Below are 17,056 nucleotides of genomic sequence, written 5' to 3'. Positions count from 1 at the left end.
CATTATACAGTTGCATATGTTTTCAGCAATCTGTCCCTAATTCTATTTTTCCCATAAAGCCTTTTTATTTTTAACAGCGCACTGTTTTGCAGAACTACAGGTTTTCAGGAAAGTATGTATCAGATTATAGCAGAAAGACCTGTCCTCACAATGAAGCTGGGGCCTCTCTTGTAACAAGCATTCTTGAGAAGTCCTGAGTTTCCCTCACAGGTAGCCAGGAGAGCAAGTACCCTCTTCCCTCTGAGCGGGGGAACAACTTCCCAGGAGACTGTGGGGCGGTTCTCTGGGGTTCAGGCACCAGAGCCCATCATAGTCCTCTTCTCTCCTCCCACCAGACCCCCAGACCACTCAGGAGAGGCTTAGTGAAAAGATCCAGAATTTTGCTGCTTACAAGTTTTCGGATCTTGAGCAATTCGCCGAACCTCTGCAGGACTGTTTACTCACTCTTTAAATGGGAAGGCACTGTTGTTTTTTTTTTAAACCATGGCTGTCCTAGCGGTTGTGGTGGATTTTACTTTAAAAATCTGCCTTTGATTGTTGCTTTGTCATTTACACTTGTGACCTTGGACAAGAGACTTTACTTCCCTAGGCGTTATCTGTAAAATGGGGCTTTAAGAGCATTTAGTACTCCATGTGTGCAGGCACTTAGCAGTAAGATGCATATTAAGCCCCACTAAATTGAAGTTCCCATTATGGAAGGCGGAGATTCTCAAGTTGTGACTGTGGAGGCAGAGGAACCCAGAGCTGGCTGTGATTTCCTGAGGGACACTCCACACATCCTCCCAGGCCCGTCTTCCCAGCAGAGGCCTCACCGTCAGCCCAACCCGCGAGCTTGTGGGAGCTCGCTGGGGGGCTACTTCCCCACAGCGCCGGTCCGAGAACGGACTACACTTCCCGGCGTGCACCTCGGGTCGGGGCCCCGAGGGGCAGTCCAGCCGCGGGAACCTCGTCCTGGCCGCGTTAGAGGTTCGGGGCAGTAACCACCATTCACGCAGCTCCTACTTTTCCCTTTGCGAAGCGCGTCAGTCACCGTCAACCCCACCTTGGGCCGCGACCCTCGAAGGGACTGTGAGGAGCGCTCGGCCCTTTCCTCCTCTCCTCCTCCAGGCGTCCGGCCCACCGCGTCCCAGGATGGGTCCGAGGCCAGGCTTATCTACCCGGGAGGATTCCTTCGGCCCCGCGTAGTCCCCACTTCGGCCCGAGGCCGGCAGTCAGGCTCTGGAGGCTGAGGGACGGGGACGGACCTCGAAGCCGAGCTGCCGGAGACTACAACTCCCAGGCGGCACCGCGGCGCGGCGGCAGCGAGCACGTCACTCAGACACCGCCAGCGGCCCCGGGTAGCGGCGCGGGCGGGGGCAGGGGCTGGGGCCAACCGGGAGGCCGATGCTGAGGATGGGGGCCGCCCGGCCGCCCCGCGCGTGAGGAGGCCGAGGGGCGCGCCACCCCGTCCTGGGGCGGGCGCCCCCGGAGCCCCGCCAGCCCCGCCCCGCCCGGCAGTTGTGGCCCGGGATGCGGAGCCGGGGGCCGCCGGTGGAGCTGCGCGGGGTGAGAGGCGCGGGGAAGGGGGCTGCCTGCTTCCCTCACCCTCGTCCCCCACCGGCGGACCCCGGCAGGAATTCGGCAGCTGCACGGCCAGGCCTTCTTAGCGCCCTGATATTTAGGGGGGACAGGTGAACCCGCCGCCCTTCCCCCACCCCACCCTGCCTGGACAGCTGAATCAGGGGGCACCACCCTGCCCTTTTAAAGAGGCTTTTTCTTGCTCCTGCGGAGGGCCCCCCAGCCATGGCCCCCAGGAGTCCCCTAGAATCCGCAGGGACTGCCCCCCATCCTGGCCGCCGGGGCCCGCCCTCTGCATCCCGCGGGCAGCCTGTGTGAAGCGGCCTCCCGCAGCCCCCGGCCCCTCCCCCATGGAGGAGGAGGAGTGGGGGGCGGCCAAGGAGTGGGGCACGACCCCCGCGGGGCCCGTCTGGACCGCAGTGTTCGACTATGAGGCGGCGGGCGACGAGGAGCTGACCCTGCGGAGGGGCGACCGCGTCCAGGTGCTTTCCCAGGACTGTGCCGTGTCGGGCGACGAGGGCTGGTGGACCGGGCAGCTACCCAGCGGCCGTGTGGGCGTCTTCCCCAGCAACTACGTGGCCCTCGGCACCCCAGCCGCGCCCGCCGGCCTCCAGCTGCCCCAGGAGATCCCCTTCCACGAGCTGCAGCTAGAGGAGATCATCGGCGTAGGGGGCTTTGGCAAGGTTTATCGGGCCCTGTGGCGAGGCGAGGAGGTGGCGGTCAAGGCCGCCCGGCTGGACCCTGAACGGGACCCGGCAGTGACAGCAGAGCAAGTGCGCCAGGAGGCCCGACTCTTCGGAGCCCTGCAGCACCCCAACATCATTGCCCTCAGGGGCGCCTGCCTCAGCCCCCCACACCTCTGCCTGGTGATGGAGTATGCTAGAGGGGGGGCCCTGAGCAGGGTGCTCGCAGGGCGCCGGGTGCCCCCTCACGTGCTGGTCAACTGGGCTGTGCAAGTGGCCCGGGGCATGAACTACCTACACAATGATGCCCCTGTGCCCATCATCCACCGGGACCTCAAGTCCATCAACAGTAAGTGGTGTCCTCCTCCAAAAACTTGCTTCCATTGAACCTTGTGAGGCCAAGCCTTGGTGGCGGGAGGGGGACACCAGAAGATCTTGGCTGGGGCAAGAAAGGGCAGCAGTATACCTTCAGGGCTGGGTGAGGCAGTCCTTGTCGCATTAAGGGAGGAAAAAGAAGCCCAGAAAGGTTGAAGACTACAGTCTCAGTAGCTCTATAAACACGTATCCATGTGTTACCTGCTGTGAACAGGACAGGTACAGTGTCTGCCCTCATGGCCCTTACAGTCCAGCGCTACCATAGTCCACCAGGCAGAGACAGAAAGAGCCTGACCCGGAATCAGGGTTTCTCAGCCTCAGTGCTATGGACATTTGGCGCTGGAGGGTTGCAGAGGGGCTGACCTGGGTGATGTAAGTTATGGAGTAGCATGCTTGGCCTCTACCCACTAGATGCCGTTAGCATTCCCCACCCCCCAGTTATGAAAATCAAAAACATGTTCAGACATTGCCAAATGTCCTTTGTAGGGCAAAATAGCCCTCAGTTGAGAACCACTTCCTGGTGTCCTCCTGAGCCTCTGTCCCAGCTAGCCAAGACAAACTAGGAAAGATGAAGAGGAGGAAGATAAGGGATGTGGCTTATGTAAAAGCTTCCAGGCTGCCTGGCCTATCATAAGACTCTCATAAGTTGATTGGTTGGTTGAAGGAGAACTGGGGCCAGATGGAAGGCAAGGTTCCCCAGAACTTACATCTAGATCAAGGAGCTTCTCATGATGTCAGTTAATATTAACTGAGTACCTATCATGTTGAAGCCCAACAGGGACCAAAACAGCCATGGTTTCTGCCCTTATGGCACTCACCGTCTAGGGGTTTCATTCATTTCCTGGATATTTCCTGAGCACCTGTTGGGTACCAGACCCTGTCCTGACTGTTAGGACACAGCAGGGAAAGAAAAATCCTACCTTTCTGGCTCTCCCATCCTTCCTCTGCCCCATGTCACTCCCTTTCTTGTCTGCGTTGATTTGTTTATTCTGTCGTTTGGTATTTACTGGATCAGATCATATACTAAGAAAGAGAGGCCCATTGTGAGTGAGGCCAACATGTTCCCTGCCCTCACATAATATGGGAGGGTTTTCTCTTTGCCCTCAACCCTCACATCTCATCTGTTTCTGATTCATGTCAGTTCTACATCTTGAAATGTTTGACTCCATCCCACTATTTTTCTGCTAGCCCCTGGAGTAGAGGGGTGGGGTCTTCCTCACCTGCCAGGTCTGGCATTCACTCAACAAACAGCTACCATGTGCCCAGGGTGTGACCAGTCCTGCACCAGGGCCGGGGAATTGAGCAAGACAGACAGACGGCCCCCATCCTCATTGATGCTCATGCTCTAACTCTGAAATGCTGGGTAAATGGAGGCAGGACTGGCAACATGCTCCTCTTGAAGCCTGAGGTCCCTTCTCAGCCCTTCCTCACCCCTGCTGATTCACAGCCTGCAGGTGGGATATAAGGACATGCTCCCATGGCCCCAAATTTTCCTGTAGCCAATGCCACTTGGACAAGGAGTCAGTGGGGCTCTTAGCCTGGCTTCCTGATTGGGCACTGGGACTGCTCCATGCCTGAGACAGAGGAAACAGGGCCTCCACAGCACAGCTTCCCCTGTTTAGCCTCCCCTGGGAACTCCTCATCGGATGTCATTCATTCATTGGTTCATTCAGCTAGTAATTCTGAGGCAGAATTAAGTGTAGGTACTGTCCTGGGCTCTGGGGATTACAGAAGTGAACAAGATAAGATTACCCCCCACACACACTTAAGGAAGTTATATTCTAGTGGACAGAAATAGATGGTTGATGTTTAAATAGGTAGATAACAAAATTTCAAAGAGTGTCAAGGGCTCTGAAGGAAATAAAGCAGATTAAGGTTGGGGCAGAGGGAGTTCTTTAGATCAGATGGTCCAGGAAGGCAACATTTGAGCAGAGACCTGAACCCAGAGGACCCAGCTTTACGAAGACCTGGACAGGGCAAAGGTCCTGAGGTGGGGATGAAGGTGTCTTGTTGGAGGAACAGCAAGGAGACTGAAGAGGCTTGAAGAGCAGGAATCAGGCAGAAGAAGGAGATGAGGTCATAAAAGTAGATGGGCCAGATCACGTTAATTTGAGGGGCCATAGTGAAGACTTTGGATATTTTATTCAGTGTAGTAGAAGCCATTAGAGGGTCTTAAGCAGGGGTAACATAATTATATATACATATATAATTATGTTTTATATATATAACATATATATAACATGGGCTTCCCTTGTGGATCAGCTGGTAAAGAATCCGCCTGCAATGGGGGAGACCTGGGTTCAGTCCCTGGGTTGGGAAGATCCCCTGGAGAAGGGAATGGCTACCCACTTCAGTATTCTGACCTGGAGAATTCCATGTTCTCATGGTGATGGCAGAAGGGCGAGAGGGCAAGCAGATACGAGAGGCCTGGGCTTGAAACTGGCACTCTGTCTCTTCTGCCTCATTTTATCAGACAAGTTGAGTCATACAGCCAACCCAAAGTAAAGATGGGGAGATACATGCTGCCTCTTTAGTGGAAAGAACTTCAAAGTCACATGGCAAAGAGTGTGACAAAAAAAAAGAGTAGAACTGGGGCCACGAAGGCCCCACAGCAGGTGACAAAAGGGAAAGGAAAACCATCATCTCCTGCTGATGTCTGTAGTTGCCATTTCTGGGGTGGTTGTGAATCTGAGGCGTAGACCAAGGAGAACCAAGGCCATGGCTGTTGACCTTTCACTGAACTCCTGAGAGCCCAGGTTAGACTCAGGAGGCCAGTGAACTCAGAAGATTCCCAACCCTTCATGGGAGCCTGAGGGAGGGATTAAACCAGGGGGAAAGTGTTCATGGTCTTCTGGCCTGGAAAGGAGCTACTGCAGAAGGGGACAAACCAGGGTGACAGGGAGAGAACAAACAGGAGATTCCAGGTGAGGTGGGGGTAGGACACAGGTCTGCAGCCAAGCAGATCCAGGATGACCCTCCTTTCCTCCCACCCTGCAGTCCTCATCCTGGAGGCCATAGAGAACCACAACCTCGCAGACACGGTGCTCAAGATCACGGACTTTGGCCTCGCCCGCGAGTGGCACAAGACCACCAAAATGAGCGCCGCGGGGACGTACGCCTGGATGGCCCCGGAGGTTATCCGTCTCTCCCTCTTCTCCAAAAGCAGTGATGTCTGGAGGTGCTGATGGTGGGGCAGTTGTGGAGGGGGTAGGAGGGTGGAGGGGAGACCTCCTGGGAGTGGAGGAGGGAGGAAGGGGGAGAGGGCAGAGTGGGAGGGACTGGCTGCCACTGCCACTGGGAGCTGGGATCCGGGTCCAGGGGCCGCCAGCAAGGTCAGACCAGCAGATGAGCACCAAAGCAGGTGCCTGCTCTGCTAGCAAAAGTGGTATAAAGATAGGCTGTCAGCACCAAAGATCCTCAAAACACCATCCATGACATGGCCCCCACTCCTCAAACAGGAAATTGAGACCTTTATAGGTAACCATTCATTCATTCATTCATTCATCCAACTGCCCTGGGCTCAGGGGATACAGCAGCATATAAAAACAGACCCAGTTCCTGCCCATAGGAACAATCCATATGTACATGGACTTCCCTAGTGGTTCAGTGGGTAAAGAATCCCTTGCAATCCAGGAGACACGGGAGACATGGGTTCGATCCCTGAGTTGGGAAGATCCCCTGGAGGAAGGCATGGCAACCCACTCCAGTATTCTTGCCTGGAGAATTCCATGGACTGAGGAGTCTGGCTGGCTGCAGTTCAAAGGGTCACAAAGAGTCAGACACGACGGAGCAACTTTCACTTTAACATACATGTGAAGTTGAAAAGGCTATTTTTAAGTTAAGAAAATTGTAAAATAATTTTTAAAAGATAATAAGTTAATAATAAGTTAATCCACCAGATAAAGGACTAGACAGTATTATGAGCTAAGAAGCTGACTAAAAAGCACTCGGCGGTCTGGAGATGACTTTGGGGAAGGTTTTTATGAGAAATGGCACTTGAGCCTAGTTCTGGATGATGAGAAGGAGCCAGTCATGCAGAGTTTAGGGGAAGAAGCTTCCCAGGCAGGTGGAGCAGCTGCCACAAAGGAAATACTGAGGTGAGAACGAGCATGACGTGTTCCAGAAGAGGATACGTGGCTGGAGCAGAGCAGGCAGGGAGGAAAGTCATGGGAAATGACGGAGGAAAGGGAGCAGACTCCAGGTTTATTCCAAGTGCATTGGAAAGCCATTGGAGGCATTTGTGAATGACACGATCTGATGGAGCATCACAAAGGCTCCCTCGGCTGATGGACTTCAGGGGACAGGAGTGGGGACAGGAGGCCAGTGAGGTGGCTGTTGGTCACCTGCAAGACCTGGTGACAGCCGAAACTCAGCCTTCTCTTGGGGGGAAGCCAAACCCAGGTCAGTCCCCAGCTGAGGCTCCAGATGGACCAGGCAGCAAAGTCATGGTCCCGGGGCAGACAGATCAGACAGGAAGTCTCAACTAGAGCAGCGCAGCCCTTGCGGGGAAGTTTAGTCTTGCTTCACATAAGGCATTCATTTATGATCCCAAACATTTATAGAAGCCATATTTCAGTGACAAAGAACAGAAAACCCAAAATGAAAATAATATGGATGCTTTTGCTCTCATGTAAAAGCCCAGATCTGATACTATTAGGAATTCAGGGTCCTATTTTAGGGTTTTTAATGGGGGTGTCATTGACATTGGGCAATCAAAACATCCCCACAGGTTTCCAGAGATGTAGAAGAGGTAGAGGGGGTGGGGTCTGGCCACCTACATTTACAATCCACTGTTATCTTCCTCTACCTTGTATGGCCTCCATCCCTAAGTCTACTTCATGGTCCAGGATGGCTGCTTGAGCGCCAGTTTTTATTCTCTATATTTCAACCAGTAGGAAGGAGAAAAGAGGAAAGGGGACCCCTTCCCTTTAAGGAGACTTTTTGGAAATTAGTTGCACACTACACACTTCAATATCCCACTGGCAAGAACCCTTGCCATATGGGCATACTTTGATGCAAAGGAGGATGGAAAATTATTTCAGGCAGCATTCCCTCAGCTCAAATTTACCAGAGGTGTCACTGAGAAAGGAGAGGCTGTGAGCTGCATGAGGGCAGGGGCTGTGTCTATTTTATTCCAGTACCCAGAACAGTGCCTAGCACACAGCAGACGTTTAATAAGTGTATGTTGAATGAATGCTTGCCTGGATATGGGGGTGCATGAGGATCCACTACGTGTTAGGCATTACATAAAACACTGATCAGGATCCAGAAGGAGCACAGTTTACTGGAGAAGATAAACGTGCAGGTGACAGCAGCATAGTGATGCATGCTCTGGAATTGTGTAGCCACCAAGGACCCTGTTGTGGGCTTCAGGTGGGCCTGAGTGCAGTGTGGCTCCACCACTTACAAGCTGTGTGACCTTAAGCAAACAACTTAACTTAAGTGAGCCTGCACCCACTCACTGGATAAAATGGGGGTCATACCCAGTGCCTTCTGCCTTACAGGACTCAAGTAGTGCTGGCCTGGAGTAAGTGCTCTGTAAATGTTAAATAGTGTTAACTTGTATTTAGAGGTAAGTGCAGAGGGTTCAATGGAAATGTAGTGAAGGGGCCTCCGACCCAGATTTGGAGGCTGTGGAATCAAGGAAGCCTTCCTGGTTAGAGAGGGCACCTGAATTGTGACTTAAAGGACAGTTAGGCAAAGGGGAAGGGTGTTCTCAACCAAGGGAACAACGTGTGCAAAGGCCAGAGGTTAGGAAAATAGTATTTGTTCAACTATTTAGTGTGGCTGCGAGATGCAGCCAGGGTTGGTACAGGGGCTGAGAGTGTTTAGTGGGGGAAGCTGCAGGGGTCAGCAAGATCAGGGCTAAGTAGAGTGGATTTGCCCAGTGGGCACAAGGAACCCACCGAAGGTTTTCAGGCAGGGGAGAGAAAAGAGGGTCAGAGCAAAGGAGAGACACCAGAGGACCAACCCCACCACATCTGTTTGAGATCAGGCTGTGGAGGTCAAAGCCAGTTCTTGTGGCCTCACTGGCTGGGGCTGGATGCTGGGGGGAGGGAGGCCCACCACAGGACTGGAGGCCGGGCTGGGGTGTAGGTAAGGATGAGGGTGGGCTGTGGCATCACCCCTCCCTCTCCCCCACCTGCAGCTTCGGGGTACTGCTCTGGGAGCTGCTGACTGGTGAGGTCCCCTACCGTGAAATCGACGCCTTGGCCGTGGCATATGGCGTGGCTATGAACAAGCTGACTCTGCCCATTCCCTCCACATGCCCCGAGCCCTTTGCCCGCCTACTGGAGGGTGAGCCAGGGCCCCGTGGAGAGGGTAGGCTCAGCTTGGGGTGGCAAGGAGCCCTCAGGCCCAGACCTCACCCCTTCACACCCATCCATACCACTGGGCCCAGAAGTGAGGGAGAAGGGGCTGGAACCATGGGACCATGAACAGTCTCCCCTGCGGTTGGCTCCATGGCCTCCAGACCTTTGTTCTGGCCAGGCAGGCCCACAGCGCTTGAGGGCAGCCTATTAGGATTCACTAGCCCTGGGATTCCTCCCTGACCCTTGATTCTACCACCAGTCAGGGAACAGGTCCTGAGTTTCTCTCCCCAGAGTTTCACCAAGTGAAACACTGCCAGGAAGGTGGCTTTGAATTCCTTCCCCTGGGCTCCATGGGAGCTATTTGTCCACAGTCCCTTAAAGTCCTGCCTCCACTGAGCAGGCTGATGCCCCAGAGCATGGACATTGACATCTCCACTCCCACTGCTGTCCTCCCCACCCCCACCCCAGAATGCTGGGACCCAGACCCCCATGGGCGGCCAGATTTTGGCAGCATCTTGAAGCAACTTGAAGTCATCGAACAGTCAGCCCTGTTCCAGATGCCGCTGGAGTCTTTTCACTCGCTGCAGGAAGACTGGAAGCTGGAGATTCAGCACATGTTCGATGACCTCCGGACCAAGGAGAAGGTAAAGGCGGGGGTGAGGTGGGAGGGATGGAGCAAAGTCCCTGAGTTCTGATGCCATGGATGGGGCAGAGTCCCTTCCCCTGAGCCTGGGGGTCTCCGGGTCCCATGCAGGGTCAAGGGCGCCTTTTTCCCATGTTAAGGAAAGACAGCCTCCTGTTGGCATATTGATAAGAAAAAGACACCCTACCCTGAAATACTCACAGGTGACACTGCATGAGGTCTAGAAATTGGCTTTAAAATCCTACAGCAGAAGTGAGAGGGCGAGGGGAACAGGAAGGTGATATGTGAAAAAAGATTTGTACAGTAACTGTCGAAGTCGGATGGATGGTGGGTGCATCGGATGCACTTTTCTCTCTCTGCTTTTGTGGATGTTTTCCAAATTGAAAACTTTAAAAATTAAAAATCAAAGAGAAAGAGAAAAAAAAAAAAGAAGAGGAAAAAAGAAAAGCCAGCCCTTTCTTTGGGCCAACACAGCCTCCTGCCCTGAGCCCCAACCCGGTTAGCGAAGCGTAAGTTGGATTCTGCCCCCAATTTGCCTCACAGCAGGACGGCCTGTGCGGGACACCAACCAGGCCCAGCAGCTCCGGGACCATCCCCGGGGGCAGGGTAGCTCCGGCCCTCTCCCCAAGCCACCCATCTCCTCCCCAGGAGCTCCGGAGTCGCGAAGAGGAGCTGCTGCGGGCGGCGCAGGAGCAGCGCTTCCAGGAGGAGCAGCTGCGGCGGCGCGAGCAGGAGCTGGCCGAGCGCGAGATGGACATTGTGGAGCGGGAGCTGCACCTGCTCATGTGCCAGCTGAGCCAGGAGAAGCCCCGGGTCCGCAAACGCAAGGGCAACTTCAAGCGCAGCCGCCTGCTCAAGCTGCGGGAAGGCGGCAGCCACATCAGCCTGCCCTCCGGTACCCGCCCACGCCCCTTCAGCAGCCCCAGAGGCCGCTGGGAGCAGCGCTAACCCGGGGTCATCTCTTCCTTTTATTTCTTTACTTTTCAAGCCTTTTTTATTATTATTACTAAATATATCACAACTACAGAAAATGACTCCAGAAAACTGTATAGCTTAATGCCTTAATAGAATCTCCCAGGAGAGCAGAGAGACCCTACAGCCACCCCAGATGCCTGCAGAGGCCCCCTCCAAACAATCCCCCTGCCGCTCCCTAAGAGTAACGCCTGCCTTGACTTTCAAGGCTATCACTTCCTTACTTTTCCTCATAGTTTTGTCTCCCAGCTATTTGTTTAATATCTTTTTAAATCTTCTTCTTTGTCCTCCTTGCCTCATTTATCCCATAGCATTTCCCATAGTCTGGATTTTGCTGCTTGCAGCTCCCTAGTATCTCTTAACATGTCCCTCTGTCCCCTGAATTTCCTGTCAATTGGTGTTAGGTTAAACCAGGTGAAATTGCTGGTGTTCAGCCATTTCTGACCTACAGAAACAGAAGTTTTACATGGCTCAACCCAAGAGTTGGATCTCAAGGCTTAATCAGTTTTAAGTTCAGGTTTGATTTTTTTTTTTTTTGAATACTGCTTTCTAGGTAATGTCAGAAGGCACTTCATGCTGATATTCTCTCTGTTACAAGAGATGTTACAAGCCCTAGAGCAGTGCCTAGAATAATACCAGCCAACAGAAATATAATGCAAGCCGCATGTGTCATTTAACATTTCTAGTAGCCATATGAAAAAAAGGGGGGAAAAACAGGTGAAATGAATTACATATTTTGTTTAGCCCAATATTCAGGTGTAGTCATTACAAGAAAAATTTTAAATAAGATATTTTACCTTCTTTTCTTTCCACACTAAATCTTTGAAATCCAGTGTGCATTTTATGGGCTTCCCAGGTGGCACTGAAAGTGAAAGTTGCTCAGTCGTGTCCAACTCTTTGTGACCCCATGCACTATATAGTCCATAGAATTCTCCAGGCCAGAATACTGCAGTGGGTAGCCTTTCCCTTCTCCAGGGGATCTTCTCAACCCAGGAATCAAACCCAGGTCTCCCACATTACAGGCGGATTCTTTACCAGCTGAGCCACCAGGGAAGCCAGGTGGCACTAGTGAAGAACTCACCTACCTGCCAACGCAGGAGATGTAAGAGTTTCAGGTTCGATCCCTGGGACCACTGGGTTGGGAAGATCCCCTGGGGGAGGGCATGGCAACCCACTCCAGTATTCTTGCCTGGAGAATCCCCATGGACAGAAGAGCCTGGTGGGCTACAGTCCATGGGGTCTCAGAGTCAGATACAACTGAAGCGATTTCACGGAGGCACACACGTGCATTTTATATTCATAGTGCATCTCAACCTGGGCTCTAAATTTTCCTCAAAAATCCTTGACCTATATTTAGGTTTCGTAAAATGTACAATTGAAAGAGCAGATTCACATACCAAAGTTGTTCCAAACATACTTAAATGTTTTCAATGACTGAACCAAGTATCTGTTTTTAAAAGTAAATTTAAATTACTTACAACTAAATAACTAAAGGTAACACTCTCCACAAGTGTTGCACAAGCCACATTTCAAGCGCTCACTTTCCATGTGTGGCTAATGGCTGCCATATTGGACACTCAAGCCTAGATCCTCAGGGCAGCAGCTCTCAAAACTGAGTGAGCAGCAGAGGTAACTTGGGAACTGTTACACTGCAGTTGGATTGCTGCCCTTCACCTCCACAGTTCCTGATTCAGGGAGGGCATCAAGAATGTGCATTTCCAAGAGGTTTCCACTTGACGTCAATGCTGCTGGTCTGGGAACACACTTTCCGCATTAAGGAACGCAAAATGATGGCATTCCTTCTATCTTCCTTCAGAGGGAACTTCTCTTTGGCTACTCATGGAACCCTGTGCTTAGGAAAGTCTCTTTCTTTTTGCAGGCTTTGAACATAAGATCACAGTCCAGGCCTCTCCAACCCTGGACAAGCGGAAAGGATCAGATGGGGCCAGCCCACCCGCAAGCCCCAGCATCATTCCCCGGCTGAGGGCCATTCGCTGTGAGTATCTCCCAAGGCCCTGACCAGTCAGTGAACAGACTTCCCTGAGCACATACCTGGCACCAAGCCAGAGCAACATCAGGGGGGCAGGCAGGTAGGATCCCCCTCCGTCATTATCACTGGGGGAGATAGACAACAAGTAAACAAGCTGGTAAGCAAGATAATTTCCTGCAGTGATATGCACTCTAAAGGAAATCAGGGAAGGGAGTAAAACAGAAGAGCTGCTATTTTTAAATCACGAAGAAAGCCTGTCAGAGAAGCTGAGGTTTAAGTAGGGACCTGCATGGTCAGGAGGAGTGACACATGCAGAGATCTGAAGGAACAGTGTCCCTGGCAGAGGGAACAGCAAAGGCGGAAGCCCAGAGGCAGAAACAAGTATGCTGATTATCAGCTGGGAAGGCCAACTTGGCTGAAGTAGAAATAATGGGAGGGAGAGCAGTGAGTTTATGGTCAAGGGTTCACCAGGAGAGGATTGCATTGGGCCTTAAGAGCGGGGGTAAGGAATCTGAATTTTATCTGAAATCTGAGGGGGAGCCTCTGGAGGGCTGTGAGCAAGGCAGTGATGGAGTAAACTTGACCTTTTCCCTCTGACTGCCGTGAGGAGTAGGGATTGTAGGCGGGCAGGAGTCAAGGTGGGAGATAGGTGAGATGAGGGTGCTGAGCCAGGGCAAGGGCCTTGAATGGGGCAGATGGCCCGTCAGCTGCATGGTGGAGGTACAGGGTTTGCTGATGAGGTGAAGGATTCCCGGTCAGCTTCCCTAGTCCATTCGGCTCCATCATTCACCCCTGGCCTCACCCCACACACCACCCCCGACACCCACTGCTGTTTGAGCACCTGCTTTGTACCCAGAGGTAATTCTCCTGGGTGGACACAGAGACAAATAATGACCGAACCATGGTGGTCAGGATGTTCAACGTGTGATAGGAACAGAGGAGAGAGAGCAGTCGACTCTGCAGGGAACAGACTGTTCCGGAACACTCCACAGGGACTTGGCATCTGCTCTTCCCTCTGCCTTGTGTCCCCCTGACTCCCTCCCTCACCTCCTTCAGGTCTCTGCCCATATCTCTCCTTTTCACACACCAGAGCACCCCGAACTCCCCAAGCCCCCTACCAGCTTTCCATGCCCCACAGTGCTGACCACTTTCTAGCCCCCGACCCAGACAACAACCTAGGGTGACTCGTGTTGGTCATCTGTCCTCAGCCCCTAAAATGTAAACTCTCCAGGGCCAGGGCAGGGTGTCTGCTCTACCCTTATCACTGCTGTCTTCTCAGCACCTCCCACAGGGCTTGTCACGTAGACAGTGCTAGTAAACATTTGGGAAAGAAGGGATGGCTGAAGAGTTAACCGGTGAGGGGTGACAGGTGACGACATTGAGGAAGCCAGGACATCGTCCCGACAGCTGTGGGGAGCTATGTGAGGATGGGTAGCAGGGAAGGGTCATGACTGGAGTCAGAATCCCAGCTCCCTTGGGCTTCCAGGTGGAGGGTGAGACCAAGGCGGGGAGAATAAGGCTGGAGATCAACAGGGCCACGCTGAGACCCAGTGACCAAGTGGCTTCTCTGGGCCCAGTGACCCCTGTGGATGGTGGTGGCTGTAGCAGCAGTGGCAGCAGCAGTGGTGGCAGTGGGACGTGGGGCCGCAGCAGCGGACCCCCAAAGAAGGAAGAACTGGTCGGGGGCAAGAAGAAGGGCCGGACCTGGGGACCCAGCTCCACGCTGCAGAAGGAACGGGCTGGCGGAGAGGAGAGGTACTGGCTGCATGGAGCAACCCCCCCCCCACGCCCTGTGCCTCTCCCCTAGGCCCTTGGCAGCCAGGAAGCCTATGACTGCCCCCCCCAATCTTTGGTGCCCCCTGCAGGCTGAAGGCCCTGGGAGAAGGAAGCAAACAGTGGTCATCAAGCGCCCCCAACCTGGGCAAATCCCCCAAACACACACCCATCGCCCCAGGCTTTGCCAGCCTCAATGAAATGGGTAAGAGGGTGAGGGTGCCTTTAAAAGGGAGGGGGAGGGACATTCCCTGGCAAAGGGGAACATAACCCAAGACCAAGGGGTGACCATTCCCCAGGGTTGCACGGAGGGAGCTGGATTTCACTGGCCAGAGGGTAGGACGCATTCCTGGAATGGGAGACAGCTGGTCCCTGGGTGGTGGGGGTCATTCCCAAGGGGAGGGGATTTGGGGGGAGAAATGCTTAAGAACCACACTTAGTGGGACTTGGTAATCTTGTTGGTGGGGTCGTTGGGGGCAACCCCTTGCCTCCAAGTCCCGGGGTTGGGGGATGGGCCGAAGGGCCCGGGGCCCAGAGTTAAGTGAGTCAGAGGCCAGTGACGGCCCTCTCCGGTTGCAGAGGAGTTCGCAGAGGCAGACGGAGGCAACAGCGTGCCCCCGTCCCCCTACACCACCCCGTCCTACCTCACGGTGCCGCTGCCCGCCCAGCCCTCCCCGGGGGCACGGGCGCCATGGGAGCCGAGTCCGCCTGCGCCGCCCGCCCGGCCCGGGCACGGCTCCCGGCGGCGCTGCGAGCTCGCGCTGCTGGGCTGCGCCACGCTGCTGGGCGCCGTGGGCCTGGGCGCCGACGTGGCCGAGGCGCGCGCGGCAGACGGCGAGGAGCAGCGGCGCTGGCTCGATGGCCTCTTCCCCCGCGGCGGCCGCTTACCGCGGGGCCTCAGCCCGACCGGGCGCTCCCCCGGCCGCCGCGACGACGCGGCCTCCGGCCCGGGCCTGGCGTCCTCCTCCACTCTCGTGTCACTGTCGTCGGTGTCCGACTGCAACTCCACGCGTTCGCTGCTGCGCTCCGACAGCGACGAGGCTGCGCCAGCCGCGCCCTCCCCGCCACCCTCCCCACCCGCGCCCCCACCCAGCACCAACCCCCTGGTGGACCTGGAGCTGGAGAGCTTCAAGAAGGACCCCCGGCAGTCGCTCACGCCCACCCACGTTACGGCCGCGCGCAATGTGAGCCGCGGGCACCGGCGGACGCCATCGGATGGGGCGCTGGGGCAGCGGGGGGCGCCGGAGCCCACGGGCCCTGGCCCTGGTGAGTGAGGCTCCACGCGCTCAGGGCGCAGAAAAGGGCCCATCTCCCTTGCCCCCACCAAAGCTCTATGTCCCAGCCCAACAAGGACCCCTTGGACACGTAGTCCTCTTGCTTAGCGTGGGGAGAATCAGTGTCCCCATGGCCCCCACTGCTTTAAGAGGCTTCGTGGATCTCTGGGTAACTGAGACGCAGGATGAAACAGGGGTGGCAAACTCTAATGCCTACAGGGGCCAGGCAGGTGACATTAATGGCAACAATTACTAGCGCTAACACCATGTGTTAGGTACCCGTTCTCTATAGTTTAGTAACAGGACAAAGATGATTAGAACAGAAAGGAACTAAGGACCGCCTATCAGGCACTGTGCTACTTGTTCTACAATTACTGTATTTAATTCTCACCTGTGTAGCGAGATGCTGAAAGCCCTATTCACAGATGGCAGCGTGCCTAAGGTGTCTCTGTGGTCTTGGTGAGCCTGTCCAGTGTTAGAGAGGTGGGAGGGATGAGGGCTTTGTCTGGAGTAGTAGCAAGGAGATGGGCTCTGAAAGATAAAGGGCTGCCCAGAGTTGTGCCCGGACGAGTGAGCAGTTAGGAGTGGGAGGCGGGAGGAGATGTGAGGTAACGGTCCAAGCCCTGCTGGACAGCGGGCCCAACAAAAATCAGATTTTTTTATCAAGAGAAGTCCAATTCCAATCTTCGTGTAAATGCTCCTGCCTTTTAAACACCACCCTCTGGCCCACCCCACTCACCTCCTCCGATCCTCTTTTACCAGGCCCTCGAGATCCCCTGGACTTCCCCCGCCTGCCCGACCCCCAGGCCCTGTTCCCCACCCGCCGTCGGCCCCCCGAGTTCCCGGGCCGCCCCACCACCCTGACCTTCGCCCCAAGGCCCCGGCCAGCTGCCAACCGTCCCCGCCTGGACCCCTGGAAACTGGTCTCCTTCGGCCAGACGCTCAGCATCTCGCCTCCCAGCAGGCCGGACACTCCGGAGAGCCCGGGGCTCCCCAGCATGCAGCCCACGCTGCTCGACATGGACATGGAGGGGCAGAGCCAGGACAGCACAGTGCCCCTTTGCGGGGCCCATGGCTCCCGCTGAGGCCTGCCCGCCGCCGCCCGCCTGGGCAGCCATGAATGTAGCGCCCCAGGCCCCGCCCCAGCCCACCATGCCACACGGCAGGGGAGGCCCTGGGCAGGATACTCACTATTTATTGGGGAAGGGGGGAGGGAGGGCACTTAATTTATTCCTTTGTACCCCAGGGGGTGGGGCCCTGTGCCTGCCCTGCGGTGGGGGGGAGGGTGGGCAGGGGTACTCAGGGACAGGGCGTCATAGGGGATTCGGCACAAAATGCAGCATTAAAGGTAACCCCTGCCCCCTACCGCGTTTGGCTGTGTGTCTTTCCCTGGCCCAGGCCCAGATCCTAGGTCATCCCCAGTGGCACAGCAACCCCCTTGTTCCCTCCTGGGCCTCTTTGGATTTCTGAGTCCAGGG

At 55.0% G+C, this 17,056-nt stretch overlaps 1 protein-coding gene across 7 annotated transcripts; it reads left to right on the top strand.

The window, feature by feature from the left end:
* Positions 1–908: 908 nt before the first annotated feature.
* Positions 909–16,943, top strand: MAP3K10 (mitogen-activated protein kinase kinase kinase 10). 7 transcript variants are annotated; one of them, XM_081516313.1, is made up of 13 exons: positions 909–966; positions 1,108–1,337; positions 1,978–2,589; positions 5,613–5,793; positions 8,764–8,912; positions 9,395–9,570; positions 10,218–10,464; positions 12,421–12,537; positions 14,109–14,286; positions 14,397–14,509; positions 14,604–14,640; positions 14,884–15,570; positions 16,341–16,943. In XM_081516313.1, the coding sequence occupies exons 3-13, from the start codon at positions 2,427–2,429 to the stop codon at positions 16,696–16,698; spliced, it is 2,406 nt and encodes an 801-aa protein (XP_081372439.1). In that variant the 5' UTR covers positions 909–966; positions 1,108–1,337; positions 1,978–2,426; the 3' UTR covers positions 16,699–16,943. The 7 variants fall into 7 exon arrangements, with proteins under 7 accessions (XP_081372439.1, XP_081372441.1, XP_081372442.1 ...); XM_081516315.1 differs by lacking the exon at positions 14,604–14,640; XM_081516316.1 differs by lacking the exon at positions 14,604–14,640 and having other exon boundaries at positions 914–966; positions 2,126–2,589.
* The last annotated feature ends 113 nt before the right edge of the window (positions 16,944–17,056 follow it).

This window comes from Giraffa tippelskirchi, chromosome 7 (genome assembly GCF_054371585.1).
Source record: "Giraffa tippelskirchi isolate mGirTip1 chromosome 7, T2T-mGirTip1v1.2.pri, whole genome shotgun sequence".
NCBI lineage: Eukaryota > Metazoa > Chordata > Mammalia > Artiodactyla > Giraffidae > Giraffa > Giraffa tippelskirchi.
This window is presented reverse-complemented; position numbering and strand designations above follow the sequence as displayed.